The sequence below is a fragment of the Camelus dromedarius genome, chromosome 32 (genome assembly GCF_036321535.1).
Source record: "Camelus dromedarius isolate mCamDro1 chromosome 32, mCamDro1.pat, whole genome shotgun sequence".
Classification (NCBI taxonomy): domain Eukaryota; kingdom Metazoa; phylum Chordata; class Mammalia; order Artiodactyla; family Camelidae; genus Camelus; species Camelus dromedarius.
The window spans coordinates 7,139,598-7,163,783 of NC_087467.1; the positions used below are offsets into that span (position 1 = coordinate 7,139,598).

Sequence of the window (24,186 nt, forward strand, 5' to 3'; positions counted from 1 at the left end):
AAAGAAAGGCACCAATCATAGAGAAAAGTGGGCTCACAGGTGATTTGTGCTATTCTGCTTATGGAAACTGAAATAAATGCTAAGTCACTGCCTTTTGAGGCCGCGCAAGCTTTACCGTGAGGCTGAGAGGTCAAGAAAGGCCATGTTATCACCATCTACAGAGAGAATTATCTGAATTGAAGGATTCAGAAATCAGAGATCCGTAATCCCACAAATCTAAGGCTCAGTTTTCTGGGCTCGATACACATTTTTGCTTCGGAGCTGAGAGGAGACCTGGGACAAGGGGCTTAACATTTCCCACGTTTGTCAATGTTTATATAATATAATGACTCTCACCCAAGAGCAAGGATGCAAGGATGAATGGGGATGTTTCTGAACTTTTAAAAATTATTGGTATTTAAAAAAATAAATGCCATTCAGATAGAACAGCATGTACTCTGCTTCAAGCCTTTACAACCCTGGAGGGCCTTCTATACCCTCTGTTCACGATGCAATTTGGTTTGTGAACGTTTACCGCGGCTGAGTGCAGTGTGGGCAGGAGATAAGAACATAAAACGAGACCATATCCATGATACTTGAGAGAAGCAACATGATATGATGGCTGAAGAGCACTGAGCTCTGGAATCACCCAGTTCCTTATTTCAAGCGTGTGACCCTGACAAGGTACTGAACCTCTCTGTGCCTCAGTTTCCTCAACTCTAAAACAGGGCTACAGTCGGAATGTCTACCGTTTAGGATTGTTGTGAAGCCAAATTAAGCTAATGCAGATTAAGTGTTTAGAACAATAGCTGGCATTTAGCTGACTCCCTCTACATTTGATGACTCTATTTTTAAATTTTTATCAAAGTATAGTTGATTTACAATGTTGTGTTAGTTTCAGGTGTACAACAAAGTGATTCAATTATACATAGATATATATATATATATTCTTTTTCAGATTCTTTTCCATTATAGGCTATTATATGATATTGACTATAGTTCCCTGTGCTATACAGTAGGTCCTTGTTGTTTATCTATTTTATATATAGTAGTGTGTATATATTAATCCCAAACTCCTAATTTATCCCTACCCTACCCACCTTCATCTTTGGTAACCACAGTTTGTTTTCTATGTCTGTGAGTCTATTTATGGTTTGTAAATAAGTTCATTTATATTATTTCTTTTAAGATTCCACATATAAGTGATATTTGTCTTTCTCTGACTTATTTCACGTAATATGATAATCTGCTCTCTCTATATTTTGGATATTTCCCTTTTTCCTAACTTCATTTTTATTAAAAATTCTATTCACATTAGATTCAGATTTTAAGAGTTATATACAATAATAGCACCATAACATTTTGGAGGTTTTCATCACTAAGCTTAAAAAAATTCTGGTTTAAAAACAAAACTGTGACATATTTTGATTCCAAAAAGCCAAAATAATTAAAAGCTTTATAAAATGAATGAATAAATCATCTGTCTCTAATTAAAAGCTTTGTAAAATGAATGAATAAATCATCTATCTAAGGTGCTATCTCATTAAGCAAACAAACTGGGATGGAAATGAAAATTGCATGGCTCTTCCTTGGAAGACGCCCTTGGCCTCTTCCACAGACACTGCCAGAAAATTCCTATCTGAAGCTCCTGAATGCTTCACGACTCTCTGTTCCCCTCTGTGCCCAGTATTTCCAAACTCATTCCAAACTCGGTCAGTATCCTGGAAAGGCAGAGCACTGCTCATATTTTATGCTGTGGTTTTATCAGTATTACAGGTAGGGAAACACTGTTTCAATTATTCTTTGAGGAGAAAAGTATCCCATAGCTTAGCAGTGCATCTTACATATTTCACACGACAGGTGTGTGACTGGAGGAACAAAACCACCAATACCCCTCTCCTTCCAGGGAGTAGGGGGGGGTCTTCTCAGAAGTTAATTAATTGGCCCCTTATAAATTTTTTCCCCCGTTTTCTCCAGGCCTAAATGTAGCTAATGTAGCTAAGGGACCAGGTATTAACTTGTGTGCAGCTTAGCAAGAGGATGGTTTCTTAATATGAACAGGCCAAGGCCATGCAGTGCCGATACAGGGCAGGGACTGAGTGAAAGATACATTGTTCAGATAACAAGGAGAAGGGCTATCACCTAATTGAAAAGAAGTCTCTCTAATTATGGGACTGGTAAGAAAAACGCATCTTCTCCTTGTATGAGTTGACACTGCATGGTCTTTTAGAATTAACAGTTGATCCTTGAAGTAGGTATATGGGTAGCAGAATATGTGATTAGGTGACCGGGGACTGTGAGACAGCAGTATCCAGCAGGTATACACTGGGAAGTTGTAGGAATAAACAGGCATGCCTCATCTTGATGGAGAGACCATGAAGGGACAAGAAAGGTGGCGTACCCCCTACTGGGTTCTAGAAGGCCAAATGCCATTATGGACGGTTCTAGTCTGAAGAGCAGACATGTCTTGGAGTAAATGATGGCTCTGAGACGAGAGCAATATTTGTGTTTAAAGGGTGGAGTTTCTCAAAGGTCAATGAAGGCTTGCATCTTGGCAGTTATAAGGAAAAGAAGGTCCTGTATAAAGGCACAGGCCTGAGGTCAAGGTTAGGATCCCTTGAGAGACATTTAACGTCTTGAGTACTTTTCAACTTGGACTCTAATTGAGTTAAGTCCCTGTTAAATCAAAAACATCAACACTCATCAGAGCAATACCACAAAATCCAGAGTCTCCACAACATAATATCACAATGTTTGGACACAATCCAAAATTATTCAACATATGAAGAGCCAGGAAACAAAGAAAAGATAATCAACAGATGCTAACTGTGAGATGGTCAGAATGGTGGAATCAGCAGACAAGAACTGTGCAGCATCTCTCTTGAACGGTTCAGTATCCTCATAATAAACAAAAGGTAGGCAATCTCAACACGGAAAGAAAAAAATAAGAAAAATTACAGCTGAAGAAATACAACAGTTGAATTTTTTTCATGCTCAATAGTAGACTGGAGGTGACAGAAGAAAAAGAGGGTAAACTTGAAGATACATTAATAGAAACCATCTAAAGAAGAGAGAGAACACTGGAAAAAAATGAAGTGAGCCTCAGGGACCTGTGGGGTAACTTCCAAACCTCCAACATATGGAAAAATAGGAGAGAGAGAATGGAGCTGAAAAAAATGTTTTTAAATATCTGAAAACCTCCCAAATATGGTGAAAGACATAAACTTACAGATTTAAGAAGCTTAACGGGCTCCAAAACAAGATAAATTCAAAGAGAACCATGATTAGGCACATCACAGCCACACTGCTGAAACCCAAAGATAACGACAGTCTTGGCTGCTCCCAGAGAAAAATGACATATTACGTACAGAGGAAGGATGACTAGAATGAGCATGCATTTCTTATCTTTGGAGACCACAGTCAGTGGAACAACATCTTTAAAGGGAGGGAGGGAGGAATAAAAGATCAGTCTGAATTCTTTATCTAGGGAAATAGTCATCAAGAATGAAGATGAACAGGGAACTATTATCTTGTAATAACCTTTAGTGAAAAAGAATGTGAAAACAAATATATGTTATGTATATGCATGACTGGGACACTGTGCTGTGTCTCCTGCTGTACACCAGAAATTGACATATTGTAACTGATGATACTTCAATTAAAAAAAAAAGAATGAAGGTGAAAAAAGATATTTACAGAAAAAGGAAAACTAAAAGAATTTGTTGCCATTTCACCTGCTCTACAACAAATGCTAAAGAAAGTTCTTCAGTTTGAAGAGAAATGAAATTAGTAGGGAACTCAGATAGTCAGGAATGAATGAAGAACACTGAAATGGTAAAAATGTGAAAAACATTTTTTCTCTTAATTTTTAAAAAAAAATACGACTATTTAAAGCGGTAGTGCCCAACAGAAATGTAATGGGAACCATGTTAAGTCAACATTTTCTAGTAACCACATAAAAAAATCTTAAGATATTAATTTTAATATATGCAAATTAATATAATATAGGCAAATTATAATTTTTACATGTAACCAATACAAAAACTAGTAACTAGTTTTATGTTTTTTTCCCTACACCAAGTCTTCTAAATTCAGCATGCATTTTATACAGCACATTTCAATGCAGAATAAGCACATTTTGAGCGTTCAAAAGCCATTATATTAGACAGTGCTGGTTTAAAACAAAAGTTGTAACACTGTCCTGTGGGGTTCATAATGTATATATGTTTATAATATAATACATATGACAATTATAACAAAGGACAGTGGAGAGAAGGGTTGCCAGGGTTTCACATTTTACATGAAGTGGTATAATATTAAGTACACTGTGAAAAGATGAGAATATATATGGTAATCTCTGGAGCAATCACTAAAAATGTTAATGCAAAGAGGTATGGTTAAAAAGCAATAAATTAAGATAAAAATTTTAAAAATATTTAGAAAATTCAGAAGACAACAGGAAAAGGTAAACAGAGAAACACAAAACAGAGGAGATAAGCAGAAAACAAATGATAATATGGTAGATCTAAATCCAACCAAATCAGAACTTATATTAACAGTAGATTGGACACTCCAATGTCCAGAGATTATCAGAATGAATAAAAATGCAAGGCCCAATTACATGCTGTTTCTAAGAGACACATTTTAAACATAAAGACAAAGATAGGTGGAAATTTACCTATCAGGGAGAATGATATACCATGCAAACAATAAGCGTAGGAAAGCTGGAGTGGCTGTATTAAAATCCGATAAAACACACATCAAGACAAAGAGTATTACCAAAGATCAAGAGGGAACCTCAAAAAAATACAAAGGTCAATTCATCAGGATGATTCAACAATCATAAATATGTATGCACCTAACAGAACCCTAAATACAGGAGACAAAAATCGAGAGAATCTCAAGTTTCTCCCCTTACAGAGAAACAGGTAATTCCACAATCAGTGTTAACACTCTTTGCAGCAATTGTTAGAATCAGATAACAACAACAACAAAAATCAGTAAAACCATAGGTGATCTGAGTAACACCATCCACGACCTTGATCTAATTGATATTTCTAAAACACCATACAACCAACAGCTGCAGAATGCATATTCTTTTCAAGTAACACTGACCAAGACAGACCACATTCTGGGCTATTAAATCAAGATCAGAACAAGGATTAAAAAAAAAAAAAAAAACACCATAAACTGTTAAATTTCACTGCTTCTCCTAAAAGCAAACTTTTGGGGAAAGTTAAAGGAACTCTTCTTTCCCCAAAGGTGACAGGCAATGCTTACTTTACACGTTCTCAACAAATATATAAACACTGCTAAACAAATAAAATCAATGAATGTGGTCACCTTGTTAAGGTTATATGCACAGCCTTAGAGAACTCCAAATTGAAGATAATTGGGAGTATTCAAATATAGAATATAACTTTGGAAAAACACTGTTAGGATTTATTTAAATCTACATTTAGGAATTTAATTGTGATCATTCAAATACTCCATTCTCTTCTACTTCTTAGGTTGCTGCCTTTTTGAAAACATTTTTCTAGTATTTCTATTAATCTTATTTTGAGGCTAGAATGCTGAAGTCCCTAAGGAAAAGGAAAAGCTCAAAATCAATTTCCATAGCAACTCTAAATCCATCACACTATATTTGTAGATGGGAGTTTGATTTAAATACATTAATATATGTGGGTTTGCAACATGTCTAAGCTTCGGTTGCTATAGGAACTGCAACTTCAAATTTCCTTTTAAGTTTGGTAAATGCACACACATCTAAACTCATCCCTCCCGACAGCCACCTCGAGTCACAGGTATGGCTCATAGCAATAAATTCACAATCATCATGACTCACGATGATAAATGCACCTAAATGTACATGTCATTATGAAAATGTGTATTTTCCCACATGCTGCTTGATGGTAGAGCAAAAGCAATTCAAGACGCAATTTCTCAGAATGTAGATAAAGACTCACCCAGCAGGCACCCACCCTTAGCGACAGCCTCTGCTCTCTGTGGAGCTTATTACAGCCCAGCTAAGTCACCCAAATATACACAAGCACCAGTGGGCTCCATGGCGTCTCCGAATTCACAGAAAAATATCTTGTATCCAGACTGAAATGGCAGGAAAATCTAGCACATTCTCACCAAGCATGTGGAGCGCATCTATTTTACACACAAGCAAATAACCTACAGTGCATGGCTAGATATAAGGAGTCTGTATGATGTAAAAACACAATTCTTTTCTTGCCCATGTAGACAGTCCTTTCTTAATGATCACTGTGGATAACCCATCCCACGATCACTTTTTCCACCCTAACATGGCCACAGCGTGCTCTGGGGCTCCCACGGACCGCTCTTCATGAATTAGAGACAGGACATGCAAATTAGGTTTAATAGTAGCTTAAGGCAGTACTTGGAGAGAGATCAAGCCACACAAAATGAACCAAATATTCCAAAGCTAAAATGAGAAAAATGATTACAAGACCATCGTCTGTTTTCGATTATACCAGTTATTGCTTGTTTCTACCAATGCCGCTAACTAAGAGATGCCCAAGGCTCAGAGGTGAAGACAGAAATGAGTCTGCATATTACAGTGAGATCACTGACGGAGATGCGTGAGGTTCCCACAGAGCTGACTCTCACCTCCTGAGGCACTTTAATGTGTCAAATTTTGAATGAACAAAGTCAGACTTACATATGATAAGCATCACCTTAAATGGTTCAGACCAGAGGTGGAAAGGCCAGTTTAGAGACTAAAAAATAGTTCATGGGGGAGATGATTAAAAACAGTAAATTGAAGAAAAAAATAATCAGAAGGGAACTCTGAGTGTATTAATTAGTACATGCCAGTGTCACACAGATCGTGACGGCTACTGAGAGGCACAGAGCCATTTGCTTCAATAATAAAGAGCTCAGGCTGCTGGGCTATTTATATGAGGTTTTGATAAGTTTTTTTGGCTCTTCTTTTACTGATGCTCATACTTTTTATTGCTATCAGTGTATTCCTTTCCATAACAGGGTACGTGCTGAGAAACGATATCCCCATGTTTGTTATAATTATGTCCAAATTAAGAAAGAGCAAATAAAGGGGATCAAGAAATACAAATTTTCAGTTAAAACAAATTAGTCACGGGGATGTAAAGTACAGCAGGGGGAATATACTAAATAGTACTGTATTAACTCTGTAAGGTGCTGGTGGTAACTAGACTTACTGTGATGATTTCACAATGTATAGAAGTGCTGAATCCATGATCCAGCAATCCCACTCCTGGGCATGTATCAGAGGGAACTCTAACTTGAAAAGATACATGCACCCCCATGTTCACAGCAGCACTATTTACAATAGCCAAGACATGGAAGCAACCTAAATGTCCATCGACAGATGACTGGATAAAGAAGATGTGGTGTAGTTATACAAAATGGAATGTTACTTAGCCATTAAAAAAAAAAAGAATAAAATAATGCCATTTGCAACAACATGGGTGGACCTGGAGATTGTCATACTAAGTGAAGTAAGCCAGAAAGAGAAAGAAAAATACCATATGTTATGACTTACATGTGGAATCTTAAAAAAAAAAAAAAGACACAAATGAACTTATTTACAAAACAGAAACAGACTCACAGACATAGTAAACAAACATGTTTACCAGGGAGGAAGAAGGGGTGGGAAGGGATAAACTGGGAATTTGAGATTTGCAGATACTAACTACTATATATAAAATAAACAACAAGGTCCTACTGTTTAGCACAGGGAACTATATTCAATACCTTGTAATAGCCTATAATGAAGAAGAATATGAAAAGGAATATATATACACACACACAACTGAATCACTATTCTGTACACCAGAAATGAACATATTATAAATCAACTATACTTCTGTTAAAAAAGGAAATGCCAAATCAATATGTTGCACAGCTGAAACTAACAGAATGTATGTCAGACATACAATGTATATAATTATAAATGTATTATAATGTATGCAAGACAGCAATTAAAAAAACAAAAATATAAATAAATAAATTAAATAAATAAATAAGAAAGAGCAAATAGATTTTGGATAAGAATTCTAGGAACTCTTCCTCATGTTAAGAATACAGTGCATGAATTTTATAGCACAGATTTTATACCTGTTCTGACTTTCAGATGACATTTTGGTTTACATTTTCTTGGCTGTATTCCCAAGTGTTAGATACATGACCTCTAGAAAAAAATGAAGTCTCACTGTATATTTATAGGAGCTTTCTCCTATTATAGCTTTTAAAACAATGTTGTACATGTGATGTATACCTTCCTATAACTTTTTTCACAGCACAGTTTTACTGTCCCACAATGTTCACAAGTCAGAACATATTTCATACAAAAGGGTATGGCCGGTTTGACTCCTGAAAATATCCCTTCTCCTTGATGACGACCAATGAAGCAAACGTGGTCAAGACCAGGAACACAAGCCTTAGGAATACTGCCTTCCGGAGCATTAAAACCCAAATTTATCATCTGCTGACTTTAATGTGTTTCCTGAGCTTTGTCACCCGAGAGGTTAAGCTCTGGAAACAATATATTTCTCATCCGGGTTCACAGACATTCTATCAAAATGGCACAAGTTTCTCTGTGGCTTCTGTGAAAGACAGATGAGGGAATTCCTGGAACACGAGGCCAAGGCGGTGTAATGACAGTTCAGTTTGGGGGAGCAGAATTGTCGGTGCTGATTTAAGGACACATTATGACTATGGAAGAAAGCTGTTCTGAGGCCTGTGCGATTCCACTGCAGAAAACTTGAAAAGGGGGCAGCTGGGTTTCCAGATCAGTCCGTACATCATTAAGGGCTATGGAAACAGACCTTCAGGGGAGAGGTGCCAGCCACCCTTGGTTTTCTCATCCTCCGGTCCCCCCACTCATCTGACCACCGACTCCCCAACCTGGGAGAAACACACCGCCCCTCCTCTCTGTCCTAGTCTGAGAATAATGACAGTTTCTGACAAAAGTTGAAGGCCAATTTGAACTGCCATACATTTTTGTTCCCCAGACTCCTCGTGGCTTAATTTTTACCCAACCTCTTCCCGGCACTTCTGTGCCAAAGCAGTCAGCAGTCCCTTTCCTCTCTCCCCCTCTCCCCATGCCTTTGACCCTGTCTCCTCTCCAGCTTCAGGGTCATGCTCCACCAGTTTTCCCCTCCCTTTCCCTATTTTCAATGATTCCTTTCTCAGGGACCTGTCTTCCCATCTTCCAAACCTGCACATGGTGCCTCGTCCTAAAAGCAAACAAAATCCAGTCAAGGACTAGCCCATTCTCCTCCCAGCCTTACTGCCTGGAGCTGCTGTCGGCTTCTTCCCGACATGGACAAAACCTTTTTATTTTCCTCCCCTTTTTTCCTGACTGATTGGTTGAAGGTGAATCTCCTCTCCCATGTCCCTTTCGCATCTGCCGTGTCTGCCCTGGTTAAGCTGCCGCAGTCTAGGTGTGCCGTTCAACAGACCCGTTCTCTAAAGGACTAGCCGTCACCTCCCAGGAGGCAGGTTTCTTCGGCCAATTTTCCTGTTTGATACCCCCCCCCAATTACTATTCAGTGCTGTTGGTGATTCCTCTTTTCTAGAAATGCCCTACTGTTTGTTCTCTGATGTTGAACTTTCCTGATTTTTTCCCTGATGTTCCTTCTAAGCTTCCTCTTTTCCCCTCTTGCCTCTTAAATGTATGTGTTCCCAAAGAACTGTGCTGAGTCTGTTTCACTGACGCTTATTTACGCTATGGCTTCAGAGTCGGATTTTGAAGCTGTCTCAATCTCCTTCCTCCCATTCCTCAACCCACTCTTGGCCCCATCATTCCATTGAGTGACCCCCAAGTTGAAAAATCCAAAGGACTCTTCCAGCCCTCCTTTTTCTTGACTTCTCAGCAGATTTAACTGTGGACCGTTCTGCTCCATTCCTCTCGATTCCCTGATACATCACTCCTGCATGTCTTTCCATCTTTCTGGCATCTTCCTTGCTCCTAGGCGAGTCCTTCCTTTTCTGCCCAAATAGTAAACGTTCAAGCTCCTCAGAGACTCTGTCTTCCCACTCAGAACTCGCTTCCAGCCTCAATCACCTGGATATGGAAGACTCCCAAATGCTGACCTCCCACCGACACTTCGAGTTCCAGACACATGTACGCACTGTTCAGTATCAGTCCTGTAATAACCATTTCTAATCATTCTGATCGGAGGTTGGGCATACATAAGGAATTGGTATTATTTACACAACTAAGGTTATTAATTTAACAAGCATGGAACACTGGTTTTTAGAACAGAAACAAACGGTTTCCAAGGATTTCACTGTTCTAACTGTCCAGTACCACAGCTGGTGTTTATAATAATGACCTTCATTTTATAAGAACACATTCTGCTTGGTAAAGTCTGTTTTTTATGGCAAGAACATTTATATTTTAGAAAGATTTTTATCCAAAATAGTTAAAAATTTTTTTCTTAAGTTTTTGGTATTTATCCACAATGATGTAACCTTTGGACGAAATTGGATAAGTGAGGTCCTGCTGAATGTCCCACAAAAATTGGCACTGCCTGTACAGGAGACCGGATGGATATTTCCTGAATTTCCTTTGAAGGATTACAGATGATGATCCCTATTTAAGAGTGTAAATCGGTTCATATTCTACTCTGTACTGCCAGTCATCAAGCAGTAAAAATATTTCACTCAGAATTTCAGCAGACTACTTGAAATTTGTCAGAAAAAAATACAAAAAAAGAGATCTATCCCTCAAGTATTATTTTAACATACAGCTTCATATATGATATAAAGTGGACGGCTCTACCTTTTTAACAGTTTAAATCCTGATCATTAGACTTTTAACAGATGGGTCACTGCTGGGAAGAAAAATGTGGTCAGACAGACAACAATAAAAATCGTCCAGAGGCTTTACAATGCTGACTGCTGGGAAGAATCCATCAAACACAGTAAAACACAGGAGGGCCTAAGCCGTTTTCTACAATGACAGTGACTTGAGGATTTCACGCACCTGCGGTGGGGGAGTTTGCGTGGTGAGATTTCTTGGGCAGGTTGAAGATCTGTTCGCCGGGGTCGGGAGGAGGAATTGCATCTTGCCCTTGTCGTGCTTCTACGGGGTCATACTCCTTCCCGTCGTAGTTAGCATCGTAGAACTTCTTAAACCACTGAATAAAATCCAGGTTGTCCTGGAAACGCCCCTTCACTAGCTTCTCCACTGGAATTACCTGCGATGTAAAAGCAGCGTGTGAGGCACCACCCCCAGGTGTGTTTGCATTTAATACCACTGAAGCGCTCCCCAAATCTACTTCCTGCGTGTCTGTAGTTCACGCTGCCTGGCCTCTCCCCCAGCATCTTAGCCAGGGTATTCTAGAATTCATGTATTTTTCAGTATAACAGAAAAATTAAATTAAAACATTGTAGTTGGTTCTCTTAGACTATTTAATACTTTTAATACAAAGCAAGTAATACCCTCAGCTGTCAAGAGGGAAGCTGACCCTCTTCATAGAATTTTTTTTTTTCATAGAATGTTTATTGCCAAAGCACCCTCCCTTAAAAACATGGATCTGGGATGCCGTGCTGTTTCAAGACTGATGGGTTTTCCTTATTTCTTTGTAACACTCAGTCCAGTTACACTGGGATAAGCTCTTAAAAGGACTGTAGCCACTAGAGACTGTGAATGAATAAAGACTTAAAACCAACGCAAACACATACTAATCTAATGGTTCATATGAAACAAAATGGGCTTTTTTACAATGTAGAGACCAGCATAAAAACACCTAACCACAGCACAGGGCCTGGCAGCTCATGGGCTGCACAAAACTGGTGTGCCATGGGGTGTGGAGGAAGGGAAACGGAGTCTGATTAGGGGAGTCACAGAAGGCATTCAGGTGGAGGGCGCGCTGGGCATCAACTTCTGAGCCGAGAATCTCATAACCTTTCCTCTTGGCAGCCTAAAGAGCCAGTCGGCGTTCCCTTTAGAGGTCTTTTCATCGTACTAAATATTTTCATGTTTTCTGATTTGCAAGTTTGGTTTCTGCTGATATTGTTTCAGAAAGCGCCTTCTTAGAGCAGACGGCCCCTTGATTCACATGCCGCTATACTCTGCCTTCTGCCAAACGTGAAAGTTTGTAAACAGTTTTAGATGAGGATGCTACATTAGCCGATCAAAGCAGGCACTTCCTTCTGCTGACTTCATTTTGCATCCCATATCAAAAGGAAAGTTCCAGGGTCCTAAGTTCAAAATCTTAAATGACAAGAAAATCATCTGCCCAGAAGCTTCCCACGTGCTGTCACAGGCTATAACAAACATGAACAGGGACCACTTTCTCTATACCAGGACCTTTGGGTAGAATTATCGCATATTAAGCTAGAGAGGCCAACAAAGGTCACCAAGGTCAGTGTCCCTCCAGTACCAGAATTTTATCTTCAACATTTCTAACAATGGCTAACCCACTCCCTGTGTGCATACTTCTATGGAGATATGGAGCCCCCGACTTGGTTACACAGCAAGTTCTATCAGTAAACTTACGAATGGATGTTTCTTTTCTTTTTGATGTAGAAGCGTGTATAGAGAAATGATATAGAAACATACAGAGAAGTGATGTGGCTCTTAAGCAAAGGGAACCTACACAGCCCTGGTTCTGGATAAATAAGGAAGGAACCGACTGGAAATTAACCACAGCAGAGGACATAAAGTTGAAAAGGATCAAAAGGTTAAAATGTTAAAGAGAACACGTTTCGAAATAAAAATCCTGAGAAAGTGAGCAGCCATGAGTTTTTTAATATTTTGATGAGAATGCTTTGATTTAGGAAGATATTAATTGCATTACATTAAAAAAATATATACAGTTCAGCACACCTCTCTTTTCCTTTAACCTCTATATATATAACCCAATATTTATTTTTTTTATTTCCATGGCTTATTTATTGCTACTATTCATGCAAAGAAAAGTATTCCATTTCTCCCTTGCTTGTTTTTCTCTTTTCTCCTATTCAAAATGCATTTCTTTTCAACATATCTCCTTCAAGAGCTATATCCTAAATAAAGACTATGAATTTATTATGTATTTTAAGAGCAGGAAACATGCAGAGACTGAATGGGCTTCAGCAATAGTCCTTTATGGAGGGAAAAAAGGACTCTAGTATAACTCCATCTGTATCACTCTAGGACAAAATTATAAAATTCAAGGGAGGGAAAAGAACATTTTACAGTGAGAATCTGAGTGTATACACTGGACACTGACACGCAGTCCCTCATTTTAACTTCATAACCACAAGGAAGGGGGTTTTAGTCCCATTTTACAGATGAGTAAACGCAGACTCGAAGAATTTAAATAACTTGTACAAGTCATAATGCTGGGATTCAAACCCATGCCATTTCTACTGTAATACACCATTTCTTCAAATAAACAAAACACACAAAGAACCACAGTGGCATCTGGCAAACAAAAATTTCTCAGCTGTAATGCTAATATGGAATAACAACATTTTAACATTCATCATTTCTGTTAGTTTTTAGTCCAATGGCTACAAGTTTAGAAAACTCATTAAATAAAAACCTCATCCAAATATGGGAAGCGAGGGTTGATGCTTTATACTATGTATAGAACCCAACCTACTGTGGCGATAACCAGATATATCCCATTGATAACGTTTTTGGATTTTTTGTATTTCTGCATGAAAACAGTTTTAAGCAAAGACAACACATTTCATGGAGGTAGAAGCTAGTCTCCTACCTTATCCACGTTCATTCGCTTAAACGACGCTTGCAGAAGCTTAAAGTTGTGAATATACTCGTGCTCCAACTTTGCTTGAAATTTTACTTTCTTCAAACTGATGCAGCCTGGAAAGAGCATGTCCATGAACTGGCAGTAGGCGGCTCCTGGAAAGAGACAAGAACAGGGATGGTGTTGAGTGTGGCTGCACCACGTGCGGCTGAGGATTGCCTGCTGGGCAGGAGGGAGCTCTCAGCCCTCAGCCCTCCTGGCCACGTGTGCTCCCCTCCTCAGCGCATTTACACCTCCTTGTCCAGCAGGGCTGGGCGCTGGAGGGCAAGGACAGTGCCTCCATGCAGTTCCTGCCACATCGCCATCCCTAACCACTGTAGGACTGACACTGTTCACCAGAGCATCACCAGATTCCACGAACAATGAACAGAACTTCATTCTTTAACACCAAGGAAATCAGGGTGAGAACAACTCTTCTTAACTTCTAGCAGAAAAAAAAGGAACACATTTTCCTTTCCATTGAGCTGCTTCCCGCTCCAAATCATTAAAACATTAAGAGAAAAAGAGCAGAAAATGTCAACATGAGAAAACTACAAAAGTTCTCATGAAATATGGAGCTCAAAAAGAAAAAACCACGTATGCCGCCCAAGCTGTTTTATATCCATCTTGCAAAATGACTTAGGTGAAACTAACTAAACTTTCTATTACCAAAAACAGTTCTATACCAATTTAATTCCAGTCCAGAGCAATGGGGTTCCTATATTAACGTGAAGGCTGGAGACATGGAGGTTCTGAAACTTATGGAAGTTCAGAGCCATGCCATTTATGACTGAGAAATAAAAATAACAGAAATGTTCAATGAGTTCCCCAAGGAAATGGTCATAGGAAAGGGACATTATTAGTTAAATCTTTCATACACACACAAACACACACATATGTGTGTGTGTGTATGTGTGTGAGGAACTCTTACATCATGACAATTTCAACTAGAAAACCCCAGAAAGATCATACATACTGATTCATATCTTCTTAGTAGTAAAGACTAAAGGCATTTAGAAAAAGAAACTTAAAACCAGAATAATTTTCCTTTGACAAGGAAGAAAAGCAATTCAGTGGTAAGACTGGGAACAAAAGGCCATTTTTGTGTTCTCTTTCCTTCTTCGCGTCTTCATACCTCTCGGTCTGTTTCTGTAATGTGCCAATGACATGCCTTTCTGAACATAGAGGGCTCCCCTCCGTTCTTACGGTATCAAGTGGTATCTGTGAGAAATCTTTCATTCCATTCAGACGACCCACCTTTACATATGAAGAACCCACTCGGTCCTTATGTCAAATAGATGTCGAGCATCCTTGACTGAGATAGGAACCCAAAAGAGGGAAGATATCAAGGAGGTAAGGGCTGCTAGAACAGGAAATGGTGGGGCAACTCACTGTTTGTAGGGAAGAGCATAAAGTGATGAAATACAGGCCACAATAAATATCACCCCCAGACTCTTGGCATCTACGATGCTTCCCTTAGATGCCAATACCCTGAGTACAAACTGGTACTTTTGCAGTCAAGCAGATGGGTTCTCTTAAAAACAAGACAAAATAAAGCACACCAAAACAAAAAACACTGGGGGAGGTAAGAGAAGCATCATGATCCTGGGGTGGGGGGTGCATTCTCATAGTCATCCAATTATTCAGACCCTCCTTTTGAAGTGCTACCAGTCGGCACCAATTCTAACAGCCACTTCATATTATTTTTTTTTTTAAAGATGGGAGTGTCTAAACACAGCTGTCTCATCACCTGCTCTCAAGAGTTACTTTCACTTTTGCAATGTTTAGCATAAAATTTAATTATGCAGACACTGATATCTGTGTATTCTTATAAACCCAGCAACCAAATCACTCACCTTCTAAATTTAAAAAGGAAAAACAGCTTTTGAAAAAAAAAATTAAATAGGGAGCGAAGGAAGGAATGAAAAATCATCTCTGGTCTCACCATCTAGAGAAAACCACTGTTAATATTCTAGCATATACCTTTTTTTTTTTTAAATTTAACAGAGCATGATTCCCTTTCCAGATTATTAAATATTCTCTACTGACATTTTTAATGGCCTTCTGATTTTTATATCACGCTTAGCAACTTTCCCAAACCAAGATTACATAAATATTCATGTGCATTTTCTTTAAGTACTTTTATGGTCTCAAGTTTCACATTTACATTCTGAATCCATGTGGAATTTATTTTGGTCTGTGATGTAAAGGATGGTTCTAATTTTAGTTATTCCAAATGTTAGTGGAAATGTCATTTTTGGCTTCCCAGCATTTGGACGCCTTCCCTTCTGGGTTGATGCAACAGGGCCCTGCCTCCCACCACGGTACGAAGGTGGGCAGACATCCCTTTCCCCACCCCCAGCAGTAAAGATACAGGCCTGTGACCGAGGCTCTGCCTGTGGATGCTCCTGCCTGGGTCTCAGAATCTTCACAGAGTGACTGAACCACGCAAGGACCATTCGAATTTGGTCATGGTGTCAGTGGTGGGATCTCACGTCCCATAGCAGCTTCAGCAGCACGGCAGCATCCTAACCATCCTCTCCAGTGGCTCGAGGGAGGCCCTATTCCTAGCTTCTTAGCATCTCTTGGTTGCTGGCATCTTCTGAACTTGGATTCCCACTGCCTCTGAGCTGCCCAATATCCCTTCTGTAAACGTGTCTCTGCTTAAACATGCCAGAATTATTTTCTGCGATTTTCAACCCCAAATACGGACTGAGAAAGTTAGCTACGTGTTGAACACCACCATTTCATAAATAATCTGTAGTTTTCCCACTGAGGAATCACTCTGTTTACTATCTATGACTTCCCTAATACATGCAATTGAGGTTGCTTTTTAGACTTGAATTTCTTTCTTTTTGCGGGGGTAGGGGTCTGTCCCCATGACAGTTTCACATTCTTTATTACTGAAATACTATACTACTACTATCTGTAGAATAAGTTCTCCTTTCTTTTTCCTCAGATTTTCTTAAATGTTGGCATGCATTTAATTCTTCCTGTTATATTCTTGAATTTGTCATTCATGGCATATAGAAAACAATTTTCTTTAAAAATTAGTCATTTATTTACTATGTAATAACAGAACTTTACTGAGATATAATTCACATACCATAAAGTTCAATCTTTTAAAGTATACAGTTCAGTGATTTTTAATAGAGTCACAGAATCATGCATCCATCAGCACTAATTCCAGAGGAATCAGATTACCTCCAATTAGAGGAATTAGATTAGAATTAGGAATTAGAGGAATTTTCATCACCCCCCAACCCAAACCTACACCCATTAGAAGTCGCTCTAGATTCTCTTCTTTCCTCAAGCCCTGGTAACCGCTAGTCTATCTTGTCTCTATGGATTTGCCTTTTCTGAACATTTCATATAAATGCAATCATATAATACGTGGTGTTTGTGTCTGGTTTCACTCATTTAGCAAAATCTTTCCAAGGTTCAGCCATGTTGTGGCATGGACCAGAACTTTATATTCCTTTTTATGGCTGAGTAATACTCCATTGTATGAAAACACCACATTTTATTGATCCACTCTGCAGTCAACAAACATTTGGGTTGTTTTCACTTTGGGGCTATTATGAGCAATGCTGCTACGAATATTCACGTACAAGATTCTGTGTGAGCATTTGTTTTCAGTCCTCTTGGGAAACACCTAGGAGTTGAATATGGTATCTCTGTGTTTAACATTTTGAGGAACTGCCAAACTGTTTTCCAAAGCAAGTGCACCATATAACATTTCCACCAGCAATGTATGAGGGTTCCAATTTCTCCACATCTTCACCAATGCTCACTGTCTTTTCGGTTCTAGCCATCCTACTGGGTGTAAACTTTGATTTGATTTCCCTAGGCTAATGATGTAGAACATCTTTTTCATATGCTTTTTGGCCATTTGTGTATCTCCCTTGGAGACATATGTATGCAAATACTTTGCCCATTTTTAAATTGGGTTAAATGCCTTTTTACTGTGAGTTGTAAAGAGTTCTTTCTGCATTTCAGATATAAATCTCTTATCAGATATCTGATTTGTAAGTATTTCTTCCCATTTCTGTGGACTTTTTCTTGATGGTATTTTTTGAAGCACAAAATTTTAATAAACTACAATTTATTTTTTCTTTTGTTACTTGGCTTTTGTCTTATCTAAAAAAATCACTACTTAATCTAAATGCATAATAATTTACACATACCTTTCTTCTAAAAGTTGTATTTTTAATTCTTACATTTAGGGCAATGACCCATTTTCAATTATTTCTTGTATATGGTGTGAGGTTTGGGTTCAAACTTCATTATTTTACATGTGACCATTCAGTTGTCCCAGCAGTATCTAATTATTTTGGCACTGTTGTTGGAATCAATTAAGTATACATATATGGCTTTATTTCTTGACTCTCAGTTCTGTCCCATGTCTACATCCAGTAGCACACTGTGTCTTGATTACTGCAAGGTTGTGGTCAGTTTTGAAATCAAAAGTAGAAGTCCTCCAACTTTGTTCTTCCTTTTCAAGATTGTTTCAGCTATTCTGAGTCCCATGCAGTTATCTATTAATCTTAGAATCAGCTCGTCAATTTGTGTAAAAAGGTGGCTAAGATTTGATAGGGACTGAATTGAATCTGGAGTTTAATTTGGGGTACTGTCATCTTAACAGTATTAAGTTTTCTAATCCACTACCATGAGATGTCTTTCTGCTTATTTACATTCCTCCAATGATATTTTAAAGTTTTTAGTATATAAGCCTTACACTTATTGGTTAGATTTACTGCTTAACTCACTTATTAGTTAAAGTAGTTTTTTTTTTGTTGTTGTTGGTTTCTTAGGGGTTTTTTTACATACAAGATCATGACATCTGCAAACAGAGATAGTTTTCCTTCTTCCTTTCCACACTGAATGCCTCATTTTGTTTTCTTGCCCAACTGCCCTGGCTAGAACCTCTAGTACAATGTTGAATAGAAGTGCTGGGAATGAGCATCCTGTCTTGTTCCTGGCCTTCGGGGGAAAGCATCTAATTAATCACTGCTGAGGATGATACTAGCTACAGGCTTTTCATAGACAGCATTATCAGAATGAGGAAGTTCCCCTCCAGTCCTAGTGTTTTTATCATGAAAGGGTATTGGATTTTGTCAAATGCTTTTTTTTTACATCCACTGAGATTATCATGGGGCTTTTGTCCTTTATTCTATTACTGCGGTGTATTACACTGGTGCTTTTCCTATGTTACGACAACCTTGTATTAATCCCATTTGATCATGGTGTATAATCCTTTTTATATGTTGTTGGATTTATTCCACTGGTATTTCGCTGAGGATTTCTGAGTCTATATTCATAAGGGATACTGGTCTATAGTTATCTTGTGACTTCTTTGTTTGGTTTTGCTATCAAGGTAATACTTGATCTCATGGAATGAGCTGGAAAGTGTTCCCCCCTCTTTTACTTTCTGGGAGAGTTTGTAAAGGACTGGTGTTAATTTTTTGTTAAATATTTGGTAGAATTCACCATTAAGTCTCCTGGGCCTGGGCTTTTCTTTGTGAAATTAAAAAAAAATACTTATTTAATTTCTTGTTATATAGGTCTATTCAGAACTTCTATTTTTAAGTTTTAGTAGTTTATATCTTTCTAGGTGTTCAATTTCATCTAGATTGCTGAAAACTACTGATTTTTAAACATTTATTTTTATTGTTATACAGTTATTACTCATGCATTCTAATAAATTTTCAGTTACTTCTCTTTGGTTTTCTAGGGAGAAATCAATGCATAAAATGCATCTGTTGTACCATATATACATAAGGAATATAAAAGATAGATATCAATCATCTTTTTAATTACCATGGAGAGCATAAAATGTTTTCCTCCTTTGATTAACATGATCAATCACTGTCATTGATTTCCTAACGCTGAATCACCTTTGCATTCCTGGACTAAGTCTTACTTGGTTTTCACTACAGTGCTGGTTTAGATTCACAAACTTGTAAGTTAGACTGTGTGCAACATTTTTTGTGTACTTTTGTCTTATTTTCTTATGGTTCTTTTAAATTTAAAAAATAAATTAAAAATATGGGAAACCTTCCATATTTTTTTGAGGGTCTAAAAGCTTGAGCACTAAAGTTAAATAAAAAAAAAAAGATTCAGTTAGAATCCAAACTGCACCATTTGCTACCTATGTCCTGGGCTTTCCACACCTTCCCCATGCATTTCAGAGCCATGTGAGCATCAAATAAGCTGATTTTTTTCCCCAATAAATAATGAAGAAAGGGTAGATCATATTAGTATTTCCAGTAAGTGACTGCATGATCATTTAGGTATAAAATCGTATGTCATATTTTCTAGAATCAAAGGAGCCCCTGAGAATTTTTAAGAAATATCTTATTGACTTTGGGAACTATGTTAAAGATCATCTGTTTCTTGTTGCCTCCAGGTATGTCCATTTGGGCATTTTCAACTTCTGTTCCCCAAATCTCTAGTGCTTAAAAGAGACATCGTGAAAAGGATAACTTGACACTAACTGCTGCTACTAAGAACATCATCAGGAGTTTTTGTTGGGGCAGGAAACCACACTCAGGCCTCAGCTGAACAAGGCTGTTGCGTTCGGATTCCCATCAAAGGCTGACCCTCCAAGTGTATTCTGGATCTCACCTCTTCTCACCTTCTCGTTGATTTCACCCCTGCAACTATCCTCACAGTCTCTTGCAATGGCACTTTCTCTCTGTACAGACTATTTTTAATGTGTGCAAACAGGCTCTAATATCATTTGACTTTGACGAAATAAGAAAAAACAAACTTCCTTAATTCCACATGACCCGTTCGCTACTGTGCCATGTATCTCCTCCTGTGCACAGCAAAACTTGCCAAAACTGTCTCTGTTTCTACTGTTTCAACCACCATTCAGGCCAATTCAAATTGTCTTTCAGTCTCACCATGTTCTGGTCAAGGCCATCAGTAGTTTCTGTTCCTGAATTTAACAGTCACTTTTCTCTCTCTTTTCTTTTCTTTCTCCCTTTTTTTTTTTTTTTTTTTTTTTGGTGGGGAGAGGTAATTAGATTTGTTTATTTACTTATGCTTAGAGGAGGTACTGGGGATTGAACCCAGGACCTCGTGCATGCTAAGCTAATGCTCTACAACTTGAGCTATATACATCCTCTCCCCCAACAGTCACTTTTCTTTTTTCATCCAACTCAACCTCTGAATAGTATTTGGCTGTGATGACCACTCCTTTCTTCATGAAATTCTGTATTTTATTCCTTAAGTAGACAAAATGGGTACCAACTAACTTGAAAATTCAGGAATCACTGGCATTGCCCTGGAAGTCTGGCCAGCCGCAAATCAGAATGCTCCTCATTGGCAGGTATACAGATTTTGGGGTCATTTCATTAATCTTACAATCATGTGGCCTGCGTTGTGCACAGATCCCATTTTCATCAAATTGTTCCAAGGTTACCATTATCTAGATCATGAACCACCCCTCTTGCTAAGGATACTACAGGGGTTCCTGTGAAACCACTGCAAAGTCCAAACTCCTTCCCTCGCCTGCAGTGTCCTGTGACCAGGCCTCTGTCCACCTCTCCCTGGCCTCATTTCCCCTTAGGAAGCTCCTGTCACACGGTCTTCCTTGTTACCTCATGTGCCACCTGCTATTTAGATCGGGGCGCCGCATCACCTCCTCAGAGAGGCACTCCCAACCATGCCATCTAAAGTGACCCTCCGGTCACTCTATGTTCTGTGTCTGCTGACTGCTGGTTTGTGGTTGACACCCACCCTCCTCAAGAGAGTTTGCACCTAATCTATCTTGGTCCCCTTTGTACCCAAGCCCAGAACACAGGACCTGGCACAGTGTGGGCTTCAATAAGTAGCTGGTTAATGAACTAAGCTCTCAGGGTGTAGCAGTTGAACCACAAACCAAACCAAACCACCTGGTAAATAATAAAATTCTAACATTACCTAAGTCCCAAATAAGAGGCACTGCCAGAAGAGTTGCTCTGTCTTCTCTTAAGAATTAATGGGGTATATGTACATTAAAAGCAAAACAAAACCAAAACCTAACCAAAACAGAGCCACTCTGGGTATCAGTCTACAGAAAAGTGAAAGATAAGCTTCAAAAGGCTAAATATTAGATATCATACCAAGGCAAAAGCAATCCAAGAGATTACTTGTGATGGACTATGCTGTAAGCCTGTCCGCGCAAGGTGCTACTGAATGCCAACAAGGTGCTGGAAATTATCCGCAAATCAGTAGAAAAAAGGGAGACATTCTGTCTGTGTGTAGTGCCGTGCGTGGCCCACACCAATGGCCTTGAGAGTGGTTTCAGCTGTTCTATATCCAAAGCAACATTATGGAGCTGAAAGTTTGGGGACAGAAATCCAAAATGCACAGATGGTGCACTGGATGACGGCAGAACCAAAAATGAATATCTGTACGAAAAAGATCAGAGGATATATGATTTAAGTCACTGAAATCATGAAAAGCATGAGAAGATATAGTCTCAGTTTCACCAGACCGCAGGACTTCAATAGCAGAATATCAAGGAAAACTGACATTTTAAAAAGGAAATTTTCAGATAAAAAGGACATATGATTTAATAATAACGAATTTATGGATTATATTATGCCAAGAAATATGAGAAATGAACATACCTACCATTTGTGTAAAATCTGTTAAAGCTCTCATATCTATTTTTAACATTCTGAAACCCACAGTGGAAAGTCCTTTTAATTATCAACACTCTATTTTACAGATTTGGGAATAAGGCTCAGAAAGTCATTCAGCTAATAAGTAACAAAAGTGGGATTTACACTCCGTTCTAAAAATTTTTCTCTTCTTCTCTATGCTGCTTCTAGGAATTAAACAATTTTAAAGGTTCAAAGAGTTCAGAAAATTTTCTAGATGACAATTCTGTAAGGAGTCACACAGGAAACTTCAAGAGAACATGTGAACCTTTCAGACTGACGGGAGGGGCGTCCGTCAGACCAGTTCCTATTCATAGCAGACTCCTGGGCTGGAGAGACAGCTCATTGATCTGCCCTAATATCATGATTTTATATGAGTATATATACTCATAATACATATACATATAGTGTACATATGTGTAAATAAGTTCAGGAATTTTGTCTCTACATAATAGATCATTGCTGACAAGATCTCACAGTACCTGCCACAGACTCTGTAGAGAAGACATCAAGCTATTTTGGGTTCTGCCACGAACAGCTCCTCAAAATTGCCCACCTGATTTTCTCACAGAAATGTCTGTGTCACTGCGGTATTTAGTTACAACTTTCCACCTTCCCACACTCTTACCTGGTACTGACGAAGAGTCAGAAGAGTGACAACTGCTATCTACTGGACATATCTATGTAATTATACCTTTTTAAAAAAAAAAAAACCTTAAGTATAGTCAGTTTACAATGTGTCAAATCAATTATACCTTTTATTACAGAAATCATTACAGGTAATTGCTCTGTAAAAAAAAAAAAGCTTATTCTCTCAAGCTAGTATCAATGGGGATGAGGGGAGGGGGCGAGGGTGGGGAGGATAAAGGACCAGACTGTTAGTCCTTGGATCTAAGCCTCAATCATCTTGAACAGTCTATGGCACGTCATCACACCCTTCTAAGCCAGAAGTATTCCTGTCTGCAAAATGTCCGATCTGGACAGATCTCTACACTCTAAAATTAGATGATTCTCTAATTTGTAGTCCTTCACCGACTTCTCTTTCAAGGGATACTTGATATTTCTGCTAATTAAGAGATGACAATGTGTTTCATCCTCATATGACTAAGACTTTCGCCAGCGTTCTCGCTTGCAGCCATCGCCGACGTTCGCGCGGTTGCTATGGGAGACGGAAGTGCACAGCCGCACCTGGAGGGGCGCTCCCGGGAGCAGCCGCTCACGCCCTCCCCAGATTCCAGTCCTGGGAATCCCATCTTCCAGGCGCTCCTTTTTGAGCTCCTGGTATTGATATTCTCAGCAACAAAACTGTATTTTCTGTCATCTTCAGCAACTGACTATTAAAGATCTTTCCTGGTAGAATATTGTTCTTACACAATGATCACTCCAGCTCTGTTTTCGCATTCAGTTCCGTCTTTCCTTGAACTGATCCCACGGCAGAGTGGCATCTGTTACCAAAGCTCAAGCCTCATGCTGAAGGCAGTGTTCCCCTTTGGGAAATCAAGGCTTCCTAACAAGAAAAGTGAGGCTTACGTATTTCCAGTACGTTAGCAGGAATCTTTCTACCTACGCAAACACGAGGCTTGAAGAGCTTCATGGCAACTGTGAAATAATGCTTTGGAATACTAACATTTTAAAGGAATTTAAAAATCCCCAACTTCAGCTGCATTTTTCTAATCCAACAAAAATAGGCTGAAATTAGCAGGAGCTATGTGCTGTTTTCATAGCATCTTTCACATTCCTGGCATGAACAGCAGCTTGATAGCTTCAGTTACCACAATATTGTTTCACTCTGTGAAAGC

General features: G+C 38.7%; 1 protein-coding gene across 3 annotated transcripts in view; it reads right to left on the bottom strand.

Annotated features, from left to right (window-relative positions):
• Positions 1-24,186, bottom strand: part of MAPRE2 (microtubule associated protein RP/EB family member 2) — a 138,600-nt gene that overhangs the window by 23,621 nt on the left and 90,793 nt on the right. For all 3 annotated transcript variants that reach the window (XM_031438965.2, XM_031438964.2, XM_031438963.2), the window contains 2 exons: positions 13,704-13,849; positions 10,979-11,192 (listed from right to left, as the gene is read on the bottom strand). In XM_031438965.2, coding sequence (XP_031294825.1) covers positions 10,979-11,192; positions 13,704-13,849 — 360 coding nt within the window. The remainder of the gene's footprint in view (positions 1-10,978; positions 11,193-13,703; positions 13,850-24,186) is intronic.